At 29.9% G+C, this 20,000-nt stretch overlaps 1 protein-coding gene and 1 long non-coding RNA gene across 2 annotated transcripts; one reads left to right on the forward strand and one right to left on the reverse strand.

Annotated features, from left to right (window-relative positions):
* Positions 1 to 9,533: 9,533 nt before the first annotated feature.
* LOC132927644 (uncharacterized) lies at positions 9,534 to 19,480 on the reverse strand. Its single transcript, XR_009661773.1, has 5 exons — positions 18,498 to 19,480; positions 17,433 to 17,608; positions 15,541 to 15,853; positions 14,948 to 15,115; positions 9,534 to 9,908 (listed from the first exon to the last, which is right to left on the reverse strand). It is a non-coding gene; the product is annotated as an uncharacterized LOC132927644 (long non-coding RNA).
* On the forward strand, positions 10,736 to 17,893 carry LOC132927633 (lysosomal Pro-X carboxypeptidase-like). Its single transcript, XM_060992217.1, has 8 exons — positions 10,736 to 11,014; positions 11,940 to 12,080; positions 13,630 to 13,919; positions 14,226 to 14,383; positions 14,960 to 15,132; positions 15,657 to 15,818; positions 16,396 to 16,586; positions 17,478 to 17,893. Exons 1-8 carry the CDS (start codon positions 10,925 to 10,927, stop codon positions 17,680 to 17,682), a joined length of 1,410 nt encoding a protein of 469 aa, XP_060848200.1. The 5' UTR covers positions 10,736 to 10,924; the 3' UTR covers positions 17,683 to 17,893.
* Positions 19,481 to 20,000: the final 520 nt, after the last annotated feature.

The raw sequence follows: 20,000 nt of genomic DNA on the forward strand, positions 1-20,000 counted from the left end.
TATCCTTACACTAGCTGTACACTTGTATCATAATGTATTTCAATTAGAAATAACGAGGATAGTATAACTGTATTAATGTATATTGGTTATATTGGTACAAAAAATGAGACACAATTTGTACTTATGTGAAGAAGTTATTATTGATTTTTTTTATTGTAAACAAAAAAAAATGTTTTCAACACGATAATAATTCAATGATTAATAAGTAATAGTAATAATATAAGTACAAGTAAGCGCATTTTTCGACACAATGTATACTGGTGTCAGATATATAAATGGGTCGACAAAAAGTTAAAATGTATTAAAAAAAAAGTTGAACAGTTAATAATTGCATCAATTGCAGCACTGTTCGGATTTTCCCAACAATCCATTACACCGACGCCAAGTCTTGATCCTCCAACCCGGTCCGAGTATGTTGCACCAGTCACCAGATGAATGTGCGTGGCAGTCCAACCATTTGCACTCGGCGTCGATCATTGTAGTTCCGACTAACAAAACTGTAAATTGAAAAACATTAAATTGATATACATATCTTTTGCTCTTATATTGTACGGAAAAAGTATCGATAATTTTTAAGTCTGATAAAATAGTTTTGTTTTTTGTTTTTTTTTTTTTTTTTTATTGGAAAAAAAAAGAGGCTTCAACAACTGAGGTTATTAGCCTTGTAGGTGTTACATAGTGAGTGTTACATTAATTTTGAATTATAAAATACAAGTTATAGCATATAAATATTTTTGAGACATATAAAATTTTCATAATGTACATGTTGAAAATAATGATTTATAAGTTATTTATAATATTAATTTTTGTGAGGAAATTTAATGTTTTTGTGCTGTAGTCTTCATTTAGTGCTTCTTCTAGGTTGCCTGGTATCGATAGTGAGTTTCGTATGTTTTGGAATGATGGGCAGTCTTGGATGATATGCTGTATGGATAGGTTTTCATGACATTCTTCGCAAATAGGTGGTGGGTCTTTACTTATTAGAAAAGCATGTGTCAGAAAAGAATGTCCAATTCTTAGTCTGGTTAGAGCAACTTCGTGTCGTCTGCTTAGGTTTTGCGGGATGTGCCACTTTTTTGTGCATTTTTTAATCTTTTTAAGTTTATTGGAAGGTGGAACGGAATCCCAGTGGCTTTGCCATACCATGTTTGTTTTTTGTCTAATTGATAGTATTATGTCATTAACTGGGATGTCAGTGATTGTTGGGAGGGCGATTGTTTTGGTTGCTTTATCTGCTGACATGTCGGCCATTTCATTACCGGCAATACCCATATGTGATGGAACCCACATAAATTCAATTTTTTTTGTTGTAAGGAATAATTCATTTTGGATGTTTTGGGTTATTTCATTGGACGAAAATGGGTTTTGAAGAGCCTGGAGAGCACTTAGAGAGTCGCTAATTATGAGTATGCAGTTATTTGAGATTGTCAGCTTTGTTAGTTTGATTGCCTCTAATATGGCGTAATTTTCTGCAGAGAAATTGCTGCTTTCTGGAGGGAGTTTATGTAAGATTTTGGTTTCATCCATGATGATTGCAAAGCCTGTTCCATGGGTGGATTTGGAACCATCGGTGTAAATTTGTAAGAAGTTAGGATATTTGTTTTGGATAATTTCTTTAAAATGGGACGTGATAATTAATGGGTTTGTTTCGTGTTTATTGTACATTGTTAACTCAGTGTTGAGTTGAATTTTCCAATTCCAAGGTGGACATTTTGGGAATGTTGTTTTATTTTTGACAGATGTGTGGATTTTGAATTTGTTGCATAAGAGGGAGAAGGTGTCCTGTATGGATGGAATTTGTTTTCTGATCATGTTGGTTGGATTTGTATTTTGGTTGTTAAACGTGTGGTTGTATCCTATATGATTAGGGGTGCTTCTCCTTTTGATGCCATAGTTAAGTATATCTTTTTCTCTAAGGAGTTTAAGGGGCAATTCTCCGGCGTAACATAGAATGCTGTCGATGGGGCTTGTTCTGAATGCACCTATTGATATACGAATTCCCTCATTGTGGATTGGATCTAATATCTTGAGTAGATTTTCACTGGCTGTGTTATAAATGATTGACCCATAATTTATTTGTGATAGTATTAGTGATTTATATATGTTTAGAAGGCATTTGGTGTCAGCCCCCCAAGTGTGGTGGGAAAGTGTTTTCATTATGTTCATCTTGGTTTTACAAGAGCTTTTGAGTTTTTTGAGATGGTGAGTCCATTTTAGTTTATGATCGAAGATAATACCTAATATGCGTAGTGATTTACAAAAGGGTATTTCGGAGTCTTTGAGGAATAATTTGTGATTCCCTATCGTACGAGTGTGAAAAGATATACATTGGCTTTTCCCTGGGGAGAATTTGAAGCCAGTCTTATTTGACCAGCTTTGGAGGGTGTTGAGTGCTTGTTGCAGTATTTCCACTGTGATTTTAATGTCTTGTCCGCTGCAATAAATATGGCAGTCATCGGCAAATAATAGATGTTTTGTAGGTTTAGGTATTTCTTTAAATATATTATTGATGGCTAGCAGAAACATTGTTACACTGATTACTGAGCCTTGGGGGAGGCCATTTTCAGTTAGGTAGCTGTTTGATAGTTTATTGTGGGCTTTGACTTGTATTGTACGATTATTTAGAAAATTTTGGAGGAACTGGAACATTTTACCATTTATTCCACATTCTTGAATGATTTTAAGGACTCTATTTCGCCATACCATATCATAAGCTTTTTCCAGATCTAAGGCTATTAGTATTAGGTGTTGATTCTGGTTTTTGGCGTTAGTTATGTCCGTATGTAAAGAAGAAAGAGTGTCAAGGGTTGAATGGTTACGGCGAAATCCACATTGTTCGTTTGTTATTATGTAAGATGTCTCCAAGTACCAAACGAAGCGTTTGTTTACCATTTTTTCCATTGTTTTGCTTAGCGTATTGATGAGGGATATGGGCCTATAGTTAGCGGTGTCAAATTTATTTTTATTCGGTTTTGGGATCGGTATAACGATTGCTTTGCGCCATTGGTCTGGGTATACTCCTTTATCCCATATTCTGTTATAAATTTTAAGAAGAGTTTCGTGACCTAACTTTGGAAGATTATGAATGAAAGAATATGGTATCCCGTCTGGACCTGGACTTTTGCTTTTGCATCTTGATAGAGCGTTGTGTAGTTCCGTTATATTGAAGGGTTGATTGAGCGTGTTTTCTTGATGATGGAAATTGAGTTCGAGGTCCCTTTTAATATTTGCTTCTGTTTTTTGTTTGAAATTTATAAATTCATATTCATAATTTGAGTTGCAGCTATTTTTAGTAAAGTGATGGGCAAATGCCTCGGATATATCCGTGGGGGATGATAGTGAGATACCATTATGGTTTAAATTGAAGGGTAATGATTGGTGAGGTATTCCTTTGATGGCTTTGATTTTGTTCCACATGTCCGTTGGAGATGAGCTTGAGTTTATTGAGTTTGTGTATTTTTGCCAAGATTCAGTTTTACTTTTTTTTGTGATATATTTTGCTTGTGCTCGAAATTTCTTGAGAGTTATGTGGTCATCGATAGATTTGGTCTTTTTAAATTTGTTTAATGATTTTTTGTAGGCTCTAATAGCTGAATTACATTCCTTGTTCCACCATGGAACTGTTTTCTTTTGTTTTGTGGTATTTATTTTGCCAATGGTCAGCTTAGCGGCCTTTAATATAATGTTAGAAAAATTATCGATCATTGAGTTTATTTCGGTTTGGTTGGATGAATTTCTTAGGTTAATTGGGTGATCAATGAGATCTTGGCTTATGATGTCTCGGTAAAGTTCCCAATTTGGGTTTTTTAAGTTCCAGCGGTCGAGTGAAGGGGTTGAAGTTAATTGTTCAAGGATTTTTATGGAAATTGGCCAGTGGTCGCTGCTGCTATACTCATTTAGTACGTTCCATTCTGTTTTAGGGGCAAAAGAACTATTTGTTATTGTGAGATCTATAGCTGAAAAAGAGTTATGGGCTGCATTGTGACGGGTGTAATCTCCAGTGTTTAATAAAATTAGGTGTTCATTTTCTATGAATTTTTCCATGGTTTTGCCTCTTTGGTCTGTGTGATGCGATCCCCACATTTGATTGCGGCTGTTAAAATCTCCGAGAAAAATAAAAGGTTTAGGTAATTGTTTGATGATATCATTGAGATCGTTTAGTGTTAAATTGGTACTGTCCGGTAGGTAAATATTGCAAATGCATAAGGGAGTTTTTAGGCGTATAGAGACAGCTATAACTTCCAGTGGAGATTGAATGTGTATTTCCGTGCTTTCGATGAGATCAGAGGTAAAAATCGCGACTCCGCCGCTGGCTCGAAGGTTCGTTTGACGGTTTTTGAAGAATCCGTTGTATCCTCGTATGGGAAAGGTGGTGTCAGGTCTTAGGTTAGTCTCTTGAAAACAGAAGGCTATAGGTTGGATGACATTTTTGGCACGGTGGATTTCGGTGTAGTGTTTTGTTAGTCCATTTATATTCCATTGAATAATTGAGTCCATGATTAAATTTTATAAAAGGTATAGAAAAGATTTGGGTGATTTTTTGGCGCGTGTGTTTTATTAGGTGTTTAAATTTAAATTGCACTTTATTGGAGAGGTTGGGTTTGGAAAAGCAAATTTGAAAGCTTTGTCAATCGTGTTTTCATTGATCTTTCTTTTGTTATATGCCTAATTTTATCAAGCAAGTCCATTAGAGTTGGTATGTTTGTATTTGCATTTTCAATAAGTGTGTGTATATTCATGGCTTTATTGTTGAAGTTGTTTAAGATATATTTGAATTGGAGATAAGTGACTGGTAGAGGGTCATTGGCCGTGAAGAATTCTATGATTGGTTTGAGCCCTTCATCCAGCTTTGTATCTATGCTCTCTGAAGAATTTGAACGCGATTGTAGTTTGGGTTTTTTGGTTTTTTTTTCTTTATTAGTGGTGGAAGATGATAGTAAAAAATTTGGAGAGTTTGGAGGTTTAGAGGACGATGAGTCCGATTTCAGTCTTTTATGTGTTTCCTTAGGTGTACAGGACGCACTGCAAGGATCCGCAATGTGGCTTTGGGTTGAAGGGAAAACTTCAGTTTCTTCTAAAACTTCGTTCAAATCGTTTTCAGTTTGGTCAAGTTGTATATTATCTAGGGATGGGTTTGAGGGAGGGGGGATATTTTCAATTAATTCTGTTACGTCTTCAGTCGTGACATCAGACTTGTTTAAGTCATTTGTGTTGGATAGGGGATTTTTTTCCGATTTGTCTTCGATATTTAATTTACAATTGTTTGTTGTGTGTCCAGTAGTTTTGCATAAAAAGCAAGTTAATACATCATCGGTAAAAAAAATTCTGAACTGTGTTTCATTTAGTGAGATTACTAACGAATTTGGAAGTTTGTGTATATCTTCGTGTTTTAAAAATACTTGTCGTCGGAAACTCATAATATGTTCATAGCCTGCTATATTGATGCCAGCTTTAAGATGATTTATTTGTGATATGGGGTGTATATCGAGGTTTTTAAGGGCGTCTGTAATAGCTTGATTGGGAATAGATGGGCATACATTTGATATGATGAATCTTTTGGCCGGGTTTAATAATCTACGTATTTGTATCGTATGTTCGTTTATATTGATTGTTTGTGTTGTTTGGATTAGATTATCGAGTATTTGTTTGCTGGACAAGAATATGCAGAACCGGTTATTAGATATTCTAGAAATAAAAGTTATGTTCTTAGGAGAGACGATTTTTCCTATTGCTAAAATATATTCTTTTTGAGGTATACCATCAATTGAATTAAACACTAGGGCTTGTTCGCGGCTTGGTATCTTTTCCGTGGCTACAGCGGTTGCGAAGTTTATAATGTTCGTGGTATTTAATGGAGATATTGTCGATCGGTCCATTATCGGCTGGTCATTAGTAAATGTATTATTAATTGCCCGAGAAGCGATAGTGTCTGTGGTGTGTGTATTATCGGTTGACGATGTGGTTGTAGCGGAGAGTGGTAAAGGGGTCTTGATTGCGATGCGTGAGGCATGATTACTCGTTGGTGTGGAGGGGCCGCCGGTATTGTGTTCGGTGCCTGGCCCGACTTTATATTTAGATGATTGTAGATTCGACGCGGTTTTGTAAAGTGTTTTAGAAGAAGAAGTTGAGGTTGTAGTAGGTAAGATATTATTTTTGGTTTTGTTTAAGGTAGAAGTATTAGAACGGTTTGGTGTGAAATTTTTGGGCATATTGCCCGTTTGGTTTCTATTCATTGCGTGAATATGCGACGGTTGGGCGTTATATTAATTAAAACATATTACCTTTCCAATCGGCGACGTAAATGTTGTGCTATCGAAAGCTATAAAACGTAAATTGCGATAAACACACGTGTTGCACTGTCGGGTGTCGAACACGAACTGATAGTTTTGTTTATACTGTTTAGTTATATTATCATCGGAGCATCCATGAGTGGCTAGAGGGCCACTGACGAACTACACAATATACATACTTACTTAATAATTGTTAATTAATATTTATTGACTAAGGAGAGTTTGTCAAAGTTAATGTTGATAGAATTTAATTTAATTTGTATTATACACATTAAAACAGCTTGTCTATAATTAATATCACATTTAGCTAGGAGCATACGTAAACTGCGCCCAAACAACCATTTTTTTTTAAATTACGCCCGAATTATTATGTATGTTAAAGAGGTATAATGTAACCTGTTTCAATGGTATGGTATACCCTTTCAAAGTATACCTGAGTATTTTGTAAACTATTTAACGAAATGAAAGACAGACGACGAAAGAGTGATACGGTTTGCGGACTATTTTGTAAATGTATATATTAAAAGGGAAGAAGCTCAATATAATGGTCTAAAGTATCAGCAGAGCCAACTTTAACCACTAATGCATGTGAGTAATTAAAAAAATCATCCAAGTATTTTTATGTGTAATTACAGAAAAGTTAAAAGAAATTCAAATTGAAACATGTATTAAATTAAGTGGTATAAATGTGTTCAAACAGAGCCTCATCAATTGTGTATGAAAAAAATTAGTATAAATGAACCCTTTGAATATTAAAATTCTTAAATGTGAAAAGTTATAAAGTTAAATTAATAAATATAATAGTGGTAATACTCCACTACTAATTGATGAATATGTATTAAAAATATGTTATTATTTGTCGTAATATTGTACATTATAAAATTATACTTTTTTAATTTTTTTATATTTAAATTGTATTCTATTAATTATTATTTATATTAAATGATTTTTAAGCTTTAACTCTTAAAGTATAAATTAGAGATATTTATTTTGGATTCGTAATTTAATAACTTTGTTTGATTTTGCAAAAATATATAGCTATTCATTTTTAAAATCTTACTCGGGCGCAGTTTACAATTATTGTCGTTAGCTATATTGTATACCTATTTGTCATTTTGATTAATCAAATTTGTAAAATCTAAAATATTTTACAACAGTTAGGTACTGATTGAAAATTATATTTTTTTTCTGAAATGTTGTGTGTAGTGGTTTTTATTATAACATATTGAAAACACTTAACATATTTAAAGTTTTAGAATATGATTTAAATCTAAGCTGATGTGATGCCATAAGAATTTTAAACGAATTTATAAACGAGTTGTACCTACACGTATGTATTGTTTTCAAAAGTCGTTTTTATATTTTCTAATATACGTATCATTTTTAAACATGTTCTATTATAATCAATGATATGAGCTAAAATGACATTTTATCTATGACAACACCTATGTCTTACGCTTACTTGAAATAATAAATTCCTAGACGCCCAGTGTTATATACCTATCTTAGATTAGATATTTTTTATTTACTTATTGACTCAAATCCGTTAAGGTTCGATAGATTTACCAAATTTGGGTTTTAAAAGTTTACGTGATGAAACTATAATTAGTAGCAGATGTTGGTACCTATAGCAATTATTTATACATTCAAGTATAATTTTTTTAATAAATATAATTTAAAAAAATTACCACAGTACTAAATTACTAGGTATTTAAATTATAAAATTCCATAAATATTTTCTAAAGCCTCAATCGATGTTTTTTAATCATAAATACTTACATTGTTCAAGTTATGTATAGTATTATTCTTTTATTTGTAATTATAAATTTAAATATTTTACAATATAAATAATTTTAAATAAATAGAGTACCTAAGTATCTAGTAGTATATATAATAATTTGAGTTTCATCGTTGAGTATAGAAGCTTTTAAAAATCAAGTTCCTAATCAAGTGTTATGCCCATTCTAAAGTACCTACTGTCGCTACTGCCAGATTTTCAAAATAACTGCTAGTTACCACCTAATCATTACCTATTGGCCTATCTATCAGTTACAAAGTCATACATGAAAATTTTTACATTTTTAGTTAAAGTTATATGTTGAAATTTAAAATAATATGCTAATATATTCTACACAATACACTTGTCACCTATGCATTGGAGTGGATATTTAACAATATAAGTTTTTTTATATAGCTTAATAATTAATAAATCGATTTATACATTTTGTATTTCATTTGTACTTACCCAGTGCGACGACCAAAAGAAACAAAGACAAGTTGCGATTCATGTTGATATTAAAGTTGAGTTTCAAATATTACTCTTGGATAGTAAGTTTATAGAGCTCTGTCGGCAGTTGGAAGGTGGATTGTTTTTTGGAGTGCTAGACTTGGGTCTTTTATATAGAATGAAAACCTATTGATTATTCATTTTGTGTCGTTGGTGGTAGGAAATCAGCAATAATAATCATAATAATTTATATGATTCTCGCGTGTATTAAAAGTCCAGGTAAATCCCAATAGATAATTAATGATTGAATATTTAATTGAATATTAAACGTACCAACCTCATAATTAATTGACAGAGATACGAAAACTAAGTACCTATAGAAAGTACGTTACATACTCCAAAGATCACAATATATTGTATAGTAAACATATTAATTATTATATACTTATATGGTTCACACATCATTCATTCACGTGTTTATAACGATAGTATTATTATAGGTAAAACCCGTAAATAATAACTGAACATATAGTATATGAAAGTTACTATAATATACAAATATTTTTATAGTTAATATAGGTTAAACATGTACAGATTATAAAAAAACCACATACGAATGGAATAATATTATAATTAATGGCTTTTCTATTATTTATCATTATTTTTATAATATGTACTTAAGTATAAAATATAAATACTTTATTATTATCGAGTATTATAAGTTCTAACAATTATTTTTTAATAATAATATTATGGGTTAGGTTAAATTTAGATCAGGAAGAATGCTTTTTCATTCTTGCCAGTTCATATAATGTGTTTGAAAACACATTTGAAGAATCTTTCAAATAAAATAATAATTTGAATTTTCCGTGCGTCAAATTATTTATCATCCTTTATAAAGCTCTAATTTTTCCAAACAGAGTTAAATATTTAAATATCCTTACACTAGTTGTACACTTGTACTAATATAATATATATTGGTTATATAGGTACAAAAAATGAGACACAATTTGTACTTATGTGAAGAAGTTATTATTAATTTTTTTTATTGTAAACAAAAAAAAATGTTTTCAACACGATAATAATTCAATGACTAATAAGTAATAGTAATAATATAAGTACAAGTAAGTGCATTTTACGATACAACGTATACTGGTGTCAAATATATAAATGGGTCGACAGAAAGTTAAAATGTATTAAAAAAAAGTTGAACAGTTAATAATTGCATCAATTGCAGCACTGTTCGGATTTTCCCAACAATCCAATACACCGTCGCCAAGTCTTGATCCTCCAACCCGGTCCGAGTATGTTGCACCAGTCACCAGCTGAATGTTCGTGGCAGTCCATCCATTTGCACTCGGCGTCGATCATTGTGGTTCCGACTAACAAAACTATAAATTGAAAAACATTAAATTGATATATATATATATATATTTCGCTCTTATAAGTTTCGTTAGGTTAGGTAAGAAAATTCTATAAAAATTGGATTAAAAATGGATATTTCACTATCAAAAGCATTCAACGCAAGATTCAAACAACTCGTTCGTTAAGCAACAAATAGTTCTAACTATTTAAAATGACTTTAAATATAATGACAATATTGATGATTCATGATTATTTAATGTTATTTTTTATAATGATCAACAAATTAGATATATTATTACGACAATGTTTATGTCTATATTAGGTATGTTTATTTCACGTTTTTAATAAAGTATTAATTGTTTTTAAGACAATATTTTACACAATTTTTTTTGGGAGTTCAATGATGCGTTTTTCCTATGATTGAGTACTACAATATGCACAATATGGTAGTTAGTGTAGAATTATTATTAAATATAATATATATTAAATTTAGGTATTTTTCTTTTAGGTAAAAGATTGACAATGTCTCATAAGGTGGAGATTAATATGAGTATGTCTGACTTAGTCACTAGCTCACTGCACGATAATATTTATGTAAAAGATTTATTTTGTGTTTAATTATTAGTACGTATGTAGTAGTTAGAATGAACCACTGAGTTAGATTTAATGTTCCGTCAGAAAGAATAATATGTTTAATATACACTGTATATATATAATATTTCATATTACATTTTCAAGTGTTTATATCTCGTTATTATATTTACACAGTTTAAAGTGTTCATATTAATCTTATCAGTTTTGTTATTTTTAAGTAGAGAAATCTTGAAATCTTCTTTTAAATTTATATTGTCACTGTTCCATGCATCACGAGTGAAGACAACCAGCTATGACATATCTGTACGTCATTGGACCAACACTGTCAAATATATTATTATGAGTATTAATTAATAATTCGTATTTATAATTGATTTCAATTTTATTTCCATTCGATTTTATATTTGTTAATTATTTTTGTTGTAAATTAATTTTTAACAATTTCAACATGTTTATTCTTGCGTGGTCACAACTATTGATGATAATTATTCACGCCACCTGTGGCTATGATTACACGACTAATTATATAACCGTACCGGTAAGTGAAAACACAACAAATATATAAGAACAATAAGAAAAAAATGAAAAATTACCAAGTTAGATTTTAAAAACTAATTTATTTATATTAAATTCATAATTATTATTCAGTATTTAAAACGTTCAAAATAACAAAAAATACTCAACTTTTTCAAGATTTAAATCCCATTGAATCCAATAGTTGTTGTAGTATATAAAAGTGGAAAAAATAATACCTAATATTTTTAAAAGTAGTTTTTGACTTTTAATCACGCATGCACATTATACATGTTGTGTTATAGGAAATCTTATCATATATGATTATTGATTATTTTTTGAAGTATTTCTAAAAATTATTTGTGTTTGAATAAACTGTTAAGTTCAAAACTTGTTGAGTTATACCTGTTTGAATTTTGATATTAGTACGTCATATATATTATATATTTTGTAATTGAAATGGGGTGGTCTCCAATATATTACTTTTACTCATATTTTTAAACAACGATCAACATCATATACATAATATATTGATTTAGGGAGAAAAATACACTTTCTTCAATTTGTTATAGTAATGTTATCTGTTTTAAAATAACGGTTGAGTGATAAATATAATAAAAAACAAGAGATTTTAGTATGAAACTACGATATTAAGTAACTAATCTGAATCAAATCTCCTGAGTTTAGTTACTATAATGAGTGTTAAAAAAATTAATTATTTTTAAAACTAAAATAAACTGACTTTGTACTTTTATTAATAGTTAAATAAAATATCGAAAATGTATATGTTACATGAATCTTATAACTGACGGATTATATACTTTTAAATTTTATTAATAGCTAATATAATATAATATAGTAGGGCAAGAAAATAAAACACAGAGTGTATAAAAATATTTGAACTCGACACATCAAATATGTAAAATTATGTATTTTTTTTTTTACCACAGGTCGACCATTTTAGTTATACCAATAATGATACATTTGAATTGAAGTATCTTATAAATGACACATATTGGGATGTTAATAAAGGTCCAATATTTTTTTATGCTGGCAACGAAGCACCAATTGAAGATTTTTCTGATAATACTGTAAGCTTTTGTTTTAATTCTTATAAGAAACGATACGGTGCATGTTAATTTTAGATTTAAAGTTCGTGTACTACTTAATACCTATCAGTGGCATTTTCTCCAAGAGTGCAAGTTGTGTGTTAACGCATACTCGTATAACACTTGCGTGTTAATACTGTAATGTAGTATTACATTATTCCACCATCGTATTTACAAAATATTTAAATAATTGTCTTATGGAAACATCTTGTCTATAAATAAAAAAATAATGAGCAAATAGACTATTTTTAATTCAAAACCAGACCGTGCGCGGACAGTAGTTACGACGGTGGTCGATGTGTTAACGAATTATTGTGTTGTGTAGTAAGTTAAATTTTTCGATTCGTGGTTCCTAATTACCCAAGATCGTAATATGTCGTGATGTTGTCGGTTAACTTAGGCGCAATGTTAATATAAGACTCGGACGTTGAAATTGAAATTACCGAGTAACGACTAGCCACTTTAATAGCCGTCAGCTGATTGTTGTCGTCGTCGTGTGCCAGTGTTAATCTACTTACAGATATTTATCGGTCCTTCTATATTATGTAATAATAATTGACGATTGAAAAATTATTATTTTTTTTTTATTTAAAATACTATTATTATTATATTGAAGTATTATAATTAAAACTTAAAAAGTAGATAAGTAAAATAAATGATTTTAATAAAAAAAGTATAAAAATAAAATAAAAAATATAAGTACTAAATTACTAACATCGCATTATTTTTTCTCTAAAGGGTATTCCTAATTTATCAGACACTAACACGTAGTACCTAATGACACATGTCAAGAAAACGCCACTGATACTTACTACTATTAAGTCCTTTATTTGAGGGAAGGTTACTTTAAATATTATTAAGAACTTAAAATAGTTTTATTTAAATTACATTTTGAAATAATGCTTTACACTTATCTCGTAAATAGAATTCATTTATTTTAATAAAATTAGTAAATAAAATGTTGGGTCTTCTTATAATGAAATAACACTTAATTTCATATACGAATCGATTTAGGTATAATTAATACATTCGTGTCTGACGATTTTCCAATTTTTAATTTCGACATTTTTACTTCTTGTTGGAACCATTATTGCTATATCAACATTATGGTATCAGTGATACCGTATCACGTATGTATATATGCGTGTATAAATAGTGCATTTCAATAATAAAATAATTGTAACACGGCGTCCTGAATAGGCAATTTAGTTTCAATAGCACGGTCATGGATTCATTTTTTCGGTAATTATCATTATTATTTTTTATTCTATTTTCCAATGTGTACAATAAAATTACTCAATATCACAGCTTGATTTAATTTCACAAATATATCTATTTTACTAATCTAATATTCGACGATTTCGACGTACAGATAAATAATAATAATTGAATACGTAAATACTATAAAAGATACATAATAACGGAACATATATATGATGGTCGTGATCGTTTTTCACGTTATGTACTTATATTTATGTATAAATACGTAAAGTTTATAATTTATCAGTTATCTACATGAATAATAAAATAGGGCTTTATGTGGGAAATATCAAGAGAGTTTGAGGCATTGGTCGTGTTCGCCGAGCACCGTTACTATGGCGAGTCCATGCCCTATGGAAAGAATTCGTTCGATGACAAAGTGAAGTTGGGCTATCTGACATCACAACAAGCGTTGGCCGACTTCGTAGACGTGATAAAGTATCTGCGTAACGACACACTGTGTACTGGCAGACGACCTAATCCGGTAATCGCTTTCGGAGGCTCGTACGGAGGAATGTTGGCCGCTTGGTTCCGTATCAAGTATCCTGCCACTGTCGAAGGGTCGGTATATGCAGATTGTAGTAATAATATAAGTTATGACAAGAACCACTCTTATCTTGATTTTGATTAAAAAAAAAATTGATTTCGCAAGTGATTTCTGAATTTTGGAAAATCTATTCAGTTTTATAGCAAGTTAATGAATAATTATGATAATATATTAATATGTATTATTATAACGATATCTTTATAATTTTTTTATACATTTCATTTACATAATACTTTTAAGTTTTAGTACTATTATGATGTTACGCTTTCATAAATATTTTTCTTGATTATTTATTTATTTTTTATTTATCAACAATTTAGAGCTATAGCTTCTTCAGCTCCAATATGGCAATTTACTGGAATGACGCCATGCAATGATTTCTACAAAGTGACATCATCAGTTTACAGAAAAACTAGTGTTGAATGCGGATTGACTATTTCAGCATCCTGGAAAGCCATAGATAACGTTACAGAATCTGGTAAATTATTTTTTAGCATGTAGAATTGCAAAAATTAAAAACATCAACTTTATGAACATTAGTTTTAAAGTAAATAGTGTGTCTCATTAAAAACATTTCATATTTATAATCTGTATCAATTTATTGTACATGTATAACCGACTCATTCTATTTTAGCTTCCTTGTTTCTTTAATTTATTCTATCTATATATTTTAAGAATTATGAACAAAATGAAAATAATTTAATACCTATTAGGAAATTTGAAATTATAGTTGACATAGTTGTTTCATCATTTTCATCAGCTTTAAAAAAAAAATTAATATATTAATATTGCGTGCGCGAACTTTCGTGACACAGCCGAGTCGCGTGTACGGTTTTTATAAACGACAGAACTGACTTGTGTGATATACAAAACGACATAATATTTAATATTCAGTAAAAAATATCAGATTTTTAAATACCAAACAATTTGAATCACACACGATACACAAGCACAAATATATGCTTATGTATATTGTATTGGTAGAAGTACTCGTTTTTATAATATTATGGTTTATAAATTATAATAATCGAACTGCGTTTACCGGTTTTTATAGATTCTGGAAAAGCATGGTTAACTGACAACTGGAAACTATGTAGACCGCTAGAGAACACCGACGACGTAACACGGTTAAAATATTGGGCTGCTGACGTGTATGTGGCATTGGCCATGGTTAACTATCCTTACGAAGCAAATTTTTTGGCTCCTTTGCCTGCAAATCCGATCAAGGTATAGATATTTAATTATTTTGTGTATTAATAATACAGGTTAAAGATAAAGAAGTATTATATCAAAGGCTTAAATCGAAAATCAAAATGAAGTTGAAAATGTATGTTAATTATAATAAGCACTGTTTAAGTTATAACTTATATTGTTGTATGACGAGTTACTTATTTTTGTTATAATATAAATTTTAAAATGATTGATAGGTACATTCTTAGATTGTATTATTTGTATTGATTTTACAAAGATGTGTTATAATTTTATTTTTCATTATTTTTGAGTTTATTTTCAATATATTTTCTAGGAAGAAAGTAAATCTGATGGTACTTTGTGGTGTAAAAAACTCAAAAGTATTACATTCATGGTAATTTTCTTAGTAATTTAGGGGAAAAAAATAAAAAATAAATAACTTACTCGTTAATTTGTCGACTTCACAAATTTGTTTTACGTGCGAAGTTTTGAACCGATGTAAGCTACTTGATTAGGGTGATGTGGGATATTAAAAAAATATGATAAACTTTTGCCGTCAGGAAGTCTGCAAGTCGATGACAAACCACACGGAAGATGACTCGACGCTCCTGATGTCGGTATTTCGCGGACTGAACGTCTATTTCAATTACACCGGGTCGGCCAGCTGTTTAAATCTGTCGTCGGCGTTTTCCGACGATATGATGAACGGATGGAATTATCAGGTGAGTGCAGCCCTGTGTAGGCACTTGTAAATATTCTGTTAAATGATCAAATAAATATATAATATACCATATAAATATCGCATTCTTTGAAACTGTATGGAAACATTGAAACATTCGTTTAAACTGCAGATATAAAATTCTAAATATTGTAATTTATAACAAATATCAATGAAAAATGAATCATTGGGAATAAAAGATCATATTATTATGTACACAGTTGTCTTGGTCGTTGATCATCGTCATCGTTATCGGGTTATCGATAACTTTTTAAACACTTTTTCCGAAAAACGGTGTAAACTATTAAAAAAAATTAGTTTTCGATCCATTTTTTTCAATGTTATATTTACACGGTAATCAGTAGATGGTAATTATCCACATAATATGACGTTGTACAGAGTACAGCATGTTAAGTTGATATTTCTTTTAGTCATGAGTCGATACTATCACCACAAATCATAACAGCTAATGTACTTGTAATATTACTTAAGACACTGCAATTTTTGTATAACTATATAATCATGCGAAATGGAATGTAAACATTGTTTTACGGTCACCCGCCCGATGTGTTTTTTTTCAGGCTTGCACGGAAATGATAATGCCGTTTTGTGCTAACGGCGGCGAGGACGACATATTTGAACCATACCCGTGGGATTTCGAAAGCTACGCGCAGTACTGTGAAAATCGATATGGCATGAAACCGACCACGGACGACGTTGAAAAACAGTACGGTGGCAAAAATCTCAAAGCTGCGTCCAACATAATATTCAGGTAATAATAATGACGTCGTATATATAAATATACATGTAAATGGATGTTGGAATAGGTATATCCGAGGTTAATAGACTCATAACTACTGGAACGATTTTTACGCGGTTTTTTTAAAACTACTCTTTCCAAAAACCGGTTTTTAAGTATTGAAATAGAAATAAAATTGTTTTTGTTGATTTGTGGTTTACCTTAATCGGGCTTTATGTAATACGGATGATAAAAAAACAGTTATTAATTATTATAAATATAATATATAAAAATGATATACCAGAAATATAGATGAAATTTGTGTCATACTCGATATTCATAACTTATTTGGACGATTGGACGCCTCATCTGTCAAGAAACATTAAGTAATATTTATAATTGGAAATTATTCGAAATGCTACCAAAACAAAAAAAATTAAACATTGAAAGATCAAAAAAATATCATATTCTTATCCACTCAAATTGCGCTAAATAATAGCAGCTAGTTATTTATACGAGTATATTATACTATATACTATATTATATTATTTTTTTTTTTATTGTATATATTTGACAGCATTAATGATATATATATATATATTAATGTATTATAGTTTATTGACGAATATAGGCTACCTAGAAACCAATTTATTATTATTATATGGGAAACCGGGCGTCAGTCGTTTCCGCCAAAACGAAAAAGGTTCGATTTTCATTTCCGCCAAATCTATTTCTACCTACCTGTCTAAATTATAGTTTGAGAACCATTTAGAGTTATCAGGGGACCACCACGAGGAGGCGGTTCTCATTGACCTCCAAAAAATTGTTTGACTTAATTTTCTGATTAAAGTTAAAAAAAATTGAATTTTAAATACTCACGTCCGTTAGCAGACTTTAATTACTTGATTATTTGTTTTTTATTAGCAATGGTTTATTGGACCCATGGTCCAGTGGCGGCGTGTTGAAAAGTATTTCGTCGACCGTCAGGGCGTTATTGATACCAGACGGCGCTCATCACTTGGACTTGAGGGCATCGCATCTCAACGATACGTCATCTGTAATCCGTGCAAGGAAAACGATTAAACACTGGATTGTAAAATGGATCTTCGATTACAGATATCGAAAGTAAACAGGCAACTGTTCAGTGTTTAAATAGGTTCACACTTCACGTAGTTCAATCATCATCTCATGTCAAATACGTGCATTTTGAATATACATAAATTAAATTATCAACCAATACTATGCATGCTTATAATTAAAATTTATAGTTTTACAAACTTATTCTGTACAAAATAATATTATTTTAATGTATTTTTAAATTCATGTTTGAATTATAAAAAGATTGTGGACTGTTCGCGGTGATACAAGCACGGTTTACCGCTTTACGGCTTAAACCGTGGGTACAAGCCATGACTGATATTCGATAGATAGTAGCAATAATGAGTAGGTACAAGTCACAAGACCGTATTAGAGTAGGACGAGTAGGAAGGAAATCAAATAATTTATTAATTAATTATTACATAATACAATTAAACAGTCAAATAGCCATTACAGACTAGTATTAAATAAAAGGTAGTTCCCAATGATCAAATAAAATATTTCAAATTTTTAAGTATAATAGTACAAATAATAATGTCACTTTAATATTATATTCTTAAGTCCCGGAATAATAAATACATTGTAACCATTAAATATTCAGTTATTGAAACTATTGGTAATAACTAATAAGTAATAACTAATAATATATGAGTAGATACTTATGGATGGCACTTAAATAGCGATAAATATTTTACGCAACTCTATATATAATTCGCGTGTAGATTCAAAAATAGTATTTATACATTCCATTGCTTTTTACCGGATAAATTATATTATTAAAAACGAAAACAAACAAATTTTAACCAGTAATCATTTATATAGATGTATTTTTTCGTAGAAACTTACCTAGTGTACAGCCGGTACTTTTTTTTTTCGTGTTGGAACTTCCATAGCCATACCCCTATAGTTGATTCTTTACCTGCCATATCTAGAAATCACAAGTTACATTCGTTCGTATCCAATGTATTATAATATACCTAGCTATTACCTACAGTCCTGTATATACCTATTTATAGATAGGTATGTGTATACATGCATCTAAAATAAAAATTTCCATTTCAAAATACCATCGTTGCATCCAGATTATCGCGTTACTGCAGATATACAACTAAAATTGGTAGTTTTTGTGCATGAGATTTAAAACAAAGCAAATGTTCAAATACGGATTGTTTTATTTAGAAATCGTTGTATCTTATATATTATGACATGGTACTAATAAGCAGATGATTTGATTGTCTATCGGAGTAGTTCTCAAACTTTTACGATCACGGAACTCTTGAGAAATAGTTTGTGTTTTGTGAAACCCCCTTTTTTAAATAATATAAAATAATAATTTTTAATAATATAAATAATCCAAATATAATATGAAATAGTTTTCTCAATAATCACTTATTACACTTGGCGGAAACCTTGAGATTGTCCCGCGGAACACACTTTGTGAAACGATGGTCTATCGTAAAGTATACTTAATAATGGAGTCGTGAAGTATTTGAATAGTAATAATTAAATTCTTTCCTTCTTGTATTTTAGTAGAATTTAAATACTTTTACTTGATAGCTATTTATTATTTATTAATTTATTAATATATTCAGCTACGCCCAAGTTCCCAACAAATAGGATTCAAAACAGTTATTTTATAATGAATATACAAATAAAAAAAATATAAAAATAGATAACAACATAATATACTTATTTCGTTATTAAATAGATACCATTTACATTATTTAAAATTAAATTTGAGATTTTAACTTGGTTAAGTTATCATTAAAGAATTAAAATTATTATAATTTTGTTGGTATGTAGGTATATAAAACTTTGTGACACGTGTACAGTAGTTTGAATGACGTTTTTAATGTTATTTTGTTTATTAATTAAATACTAATGTATTTTATATTTTATAGAATGTGATTTTATTAGAATTTATATTTATAAACAATTTTGAAAATATTTGTTCACAATATTTTGTGAGTTAGTGTTATTGTAACTTAAAATGTAATATCCATTTAGGCATTTAAATATAATTATTATATTCCAAAATAATAAATAAGAATAAAAAAATTTTTTTTCGAAGGATTTGAATTTTGAATACTTTTTTTTTTTAAAGATATTTTATTTATATTTATTAAAATAATTTATGAATCGTTTCTTTTGAATTCTATTTATCATTGAATAATAAATTTTAAAATTCACACATACTAGTATACTACATATCTACATTACACTTACAAGAAAATCCATTGTAGATTCAAATTTTCAATGAATTTCAGCAATTTGACAAATGATACTACTCCAGCCTCATTAATGAATTATGAACACACTCGATGCTTATATCAATATCACAACAAATGA

Source organism: Rhopalosiphum padi, chromosome 1 (assembly GCF_020882245.1).
Source record: "Rhopalosiphum padi isolate XX-2018 chromosome 1, ASM2088224v1, whole genome shotgun sequence".
In the NCBI taxonomy this organism is placed as follows: domain Eukaryota; kingdom Metazoa; phylum Arthropoda; class Insecta; order Hemiptera; family Aphididae; genus Rhopalosiphum; species Rhopalosiphum padi.

What these genes read in the sequence shown, in the direction of transcription:
- LOC132927633 (XM_060992217.1), top strand. Translation starts at nt 10,925, where the DNA reads ATGTTTATTCTTGCGTGGTCACAACTATTGATGATAATTATTCACGCC. An exon ending in TGAACGGATGGAATTATCAG is followed by an intron (nt 15,819 to 16,395) that starts GTGAGTGCAGCC and finishes GTTTTTTTTCAG; the next exon opens with GCTTGCACGGAAATGATAAT. An exon ending in GCGTCCAACATAATATTCAG is followed by an intron (nt 16,587 to 17,477) that starts GTAATAATAATG and finishes GTTTTTTATTAG; the next exon opens with CAATGGTTTATTGGACCCAT.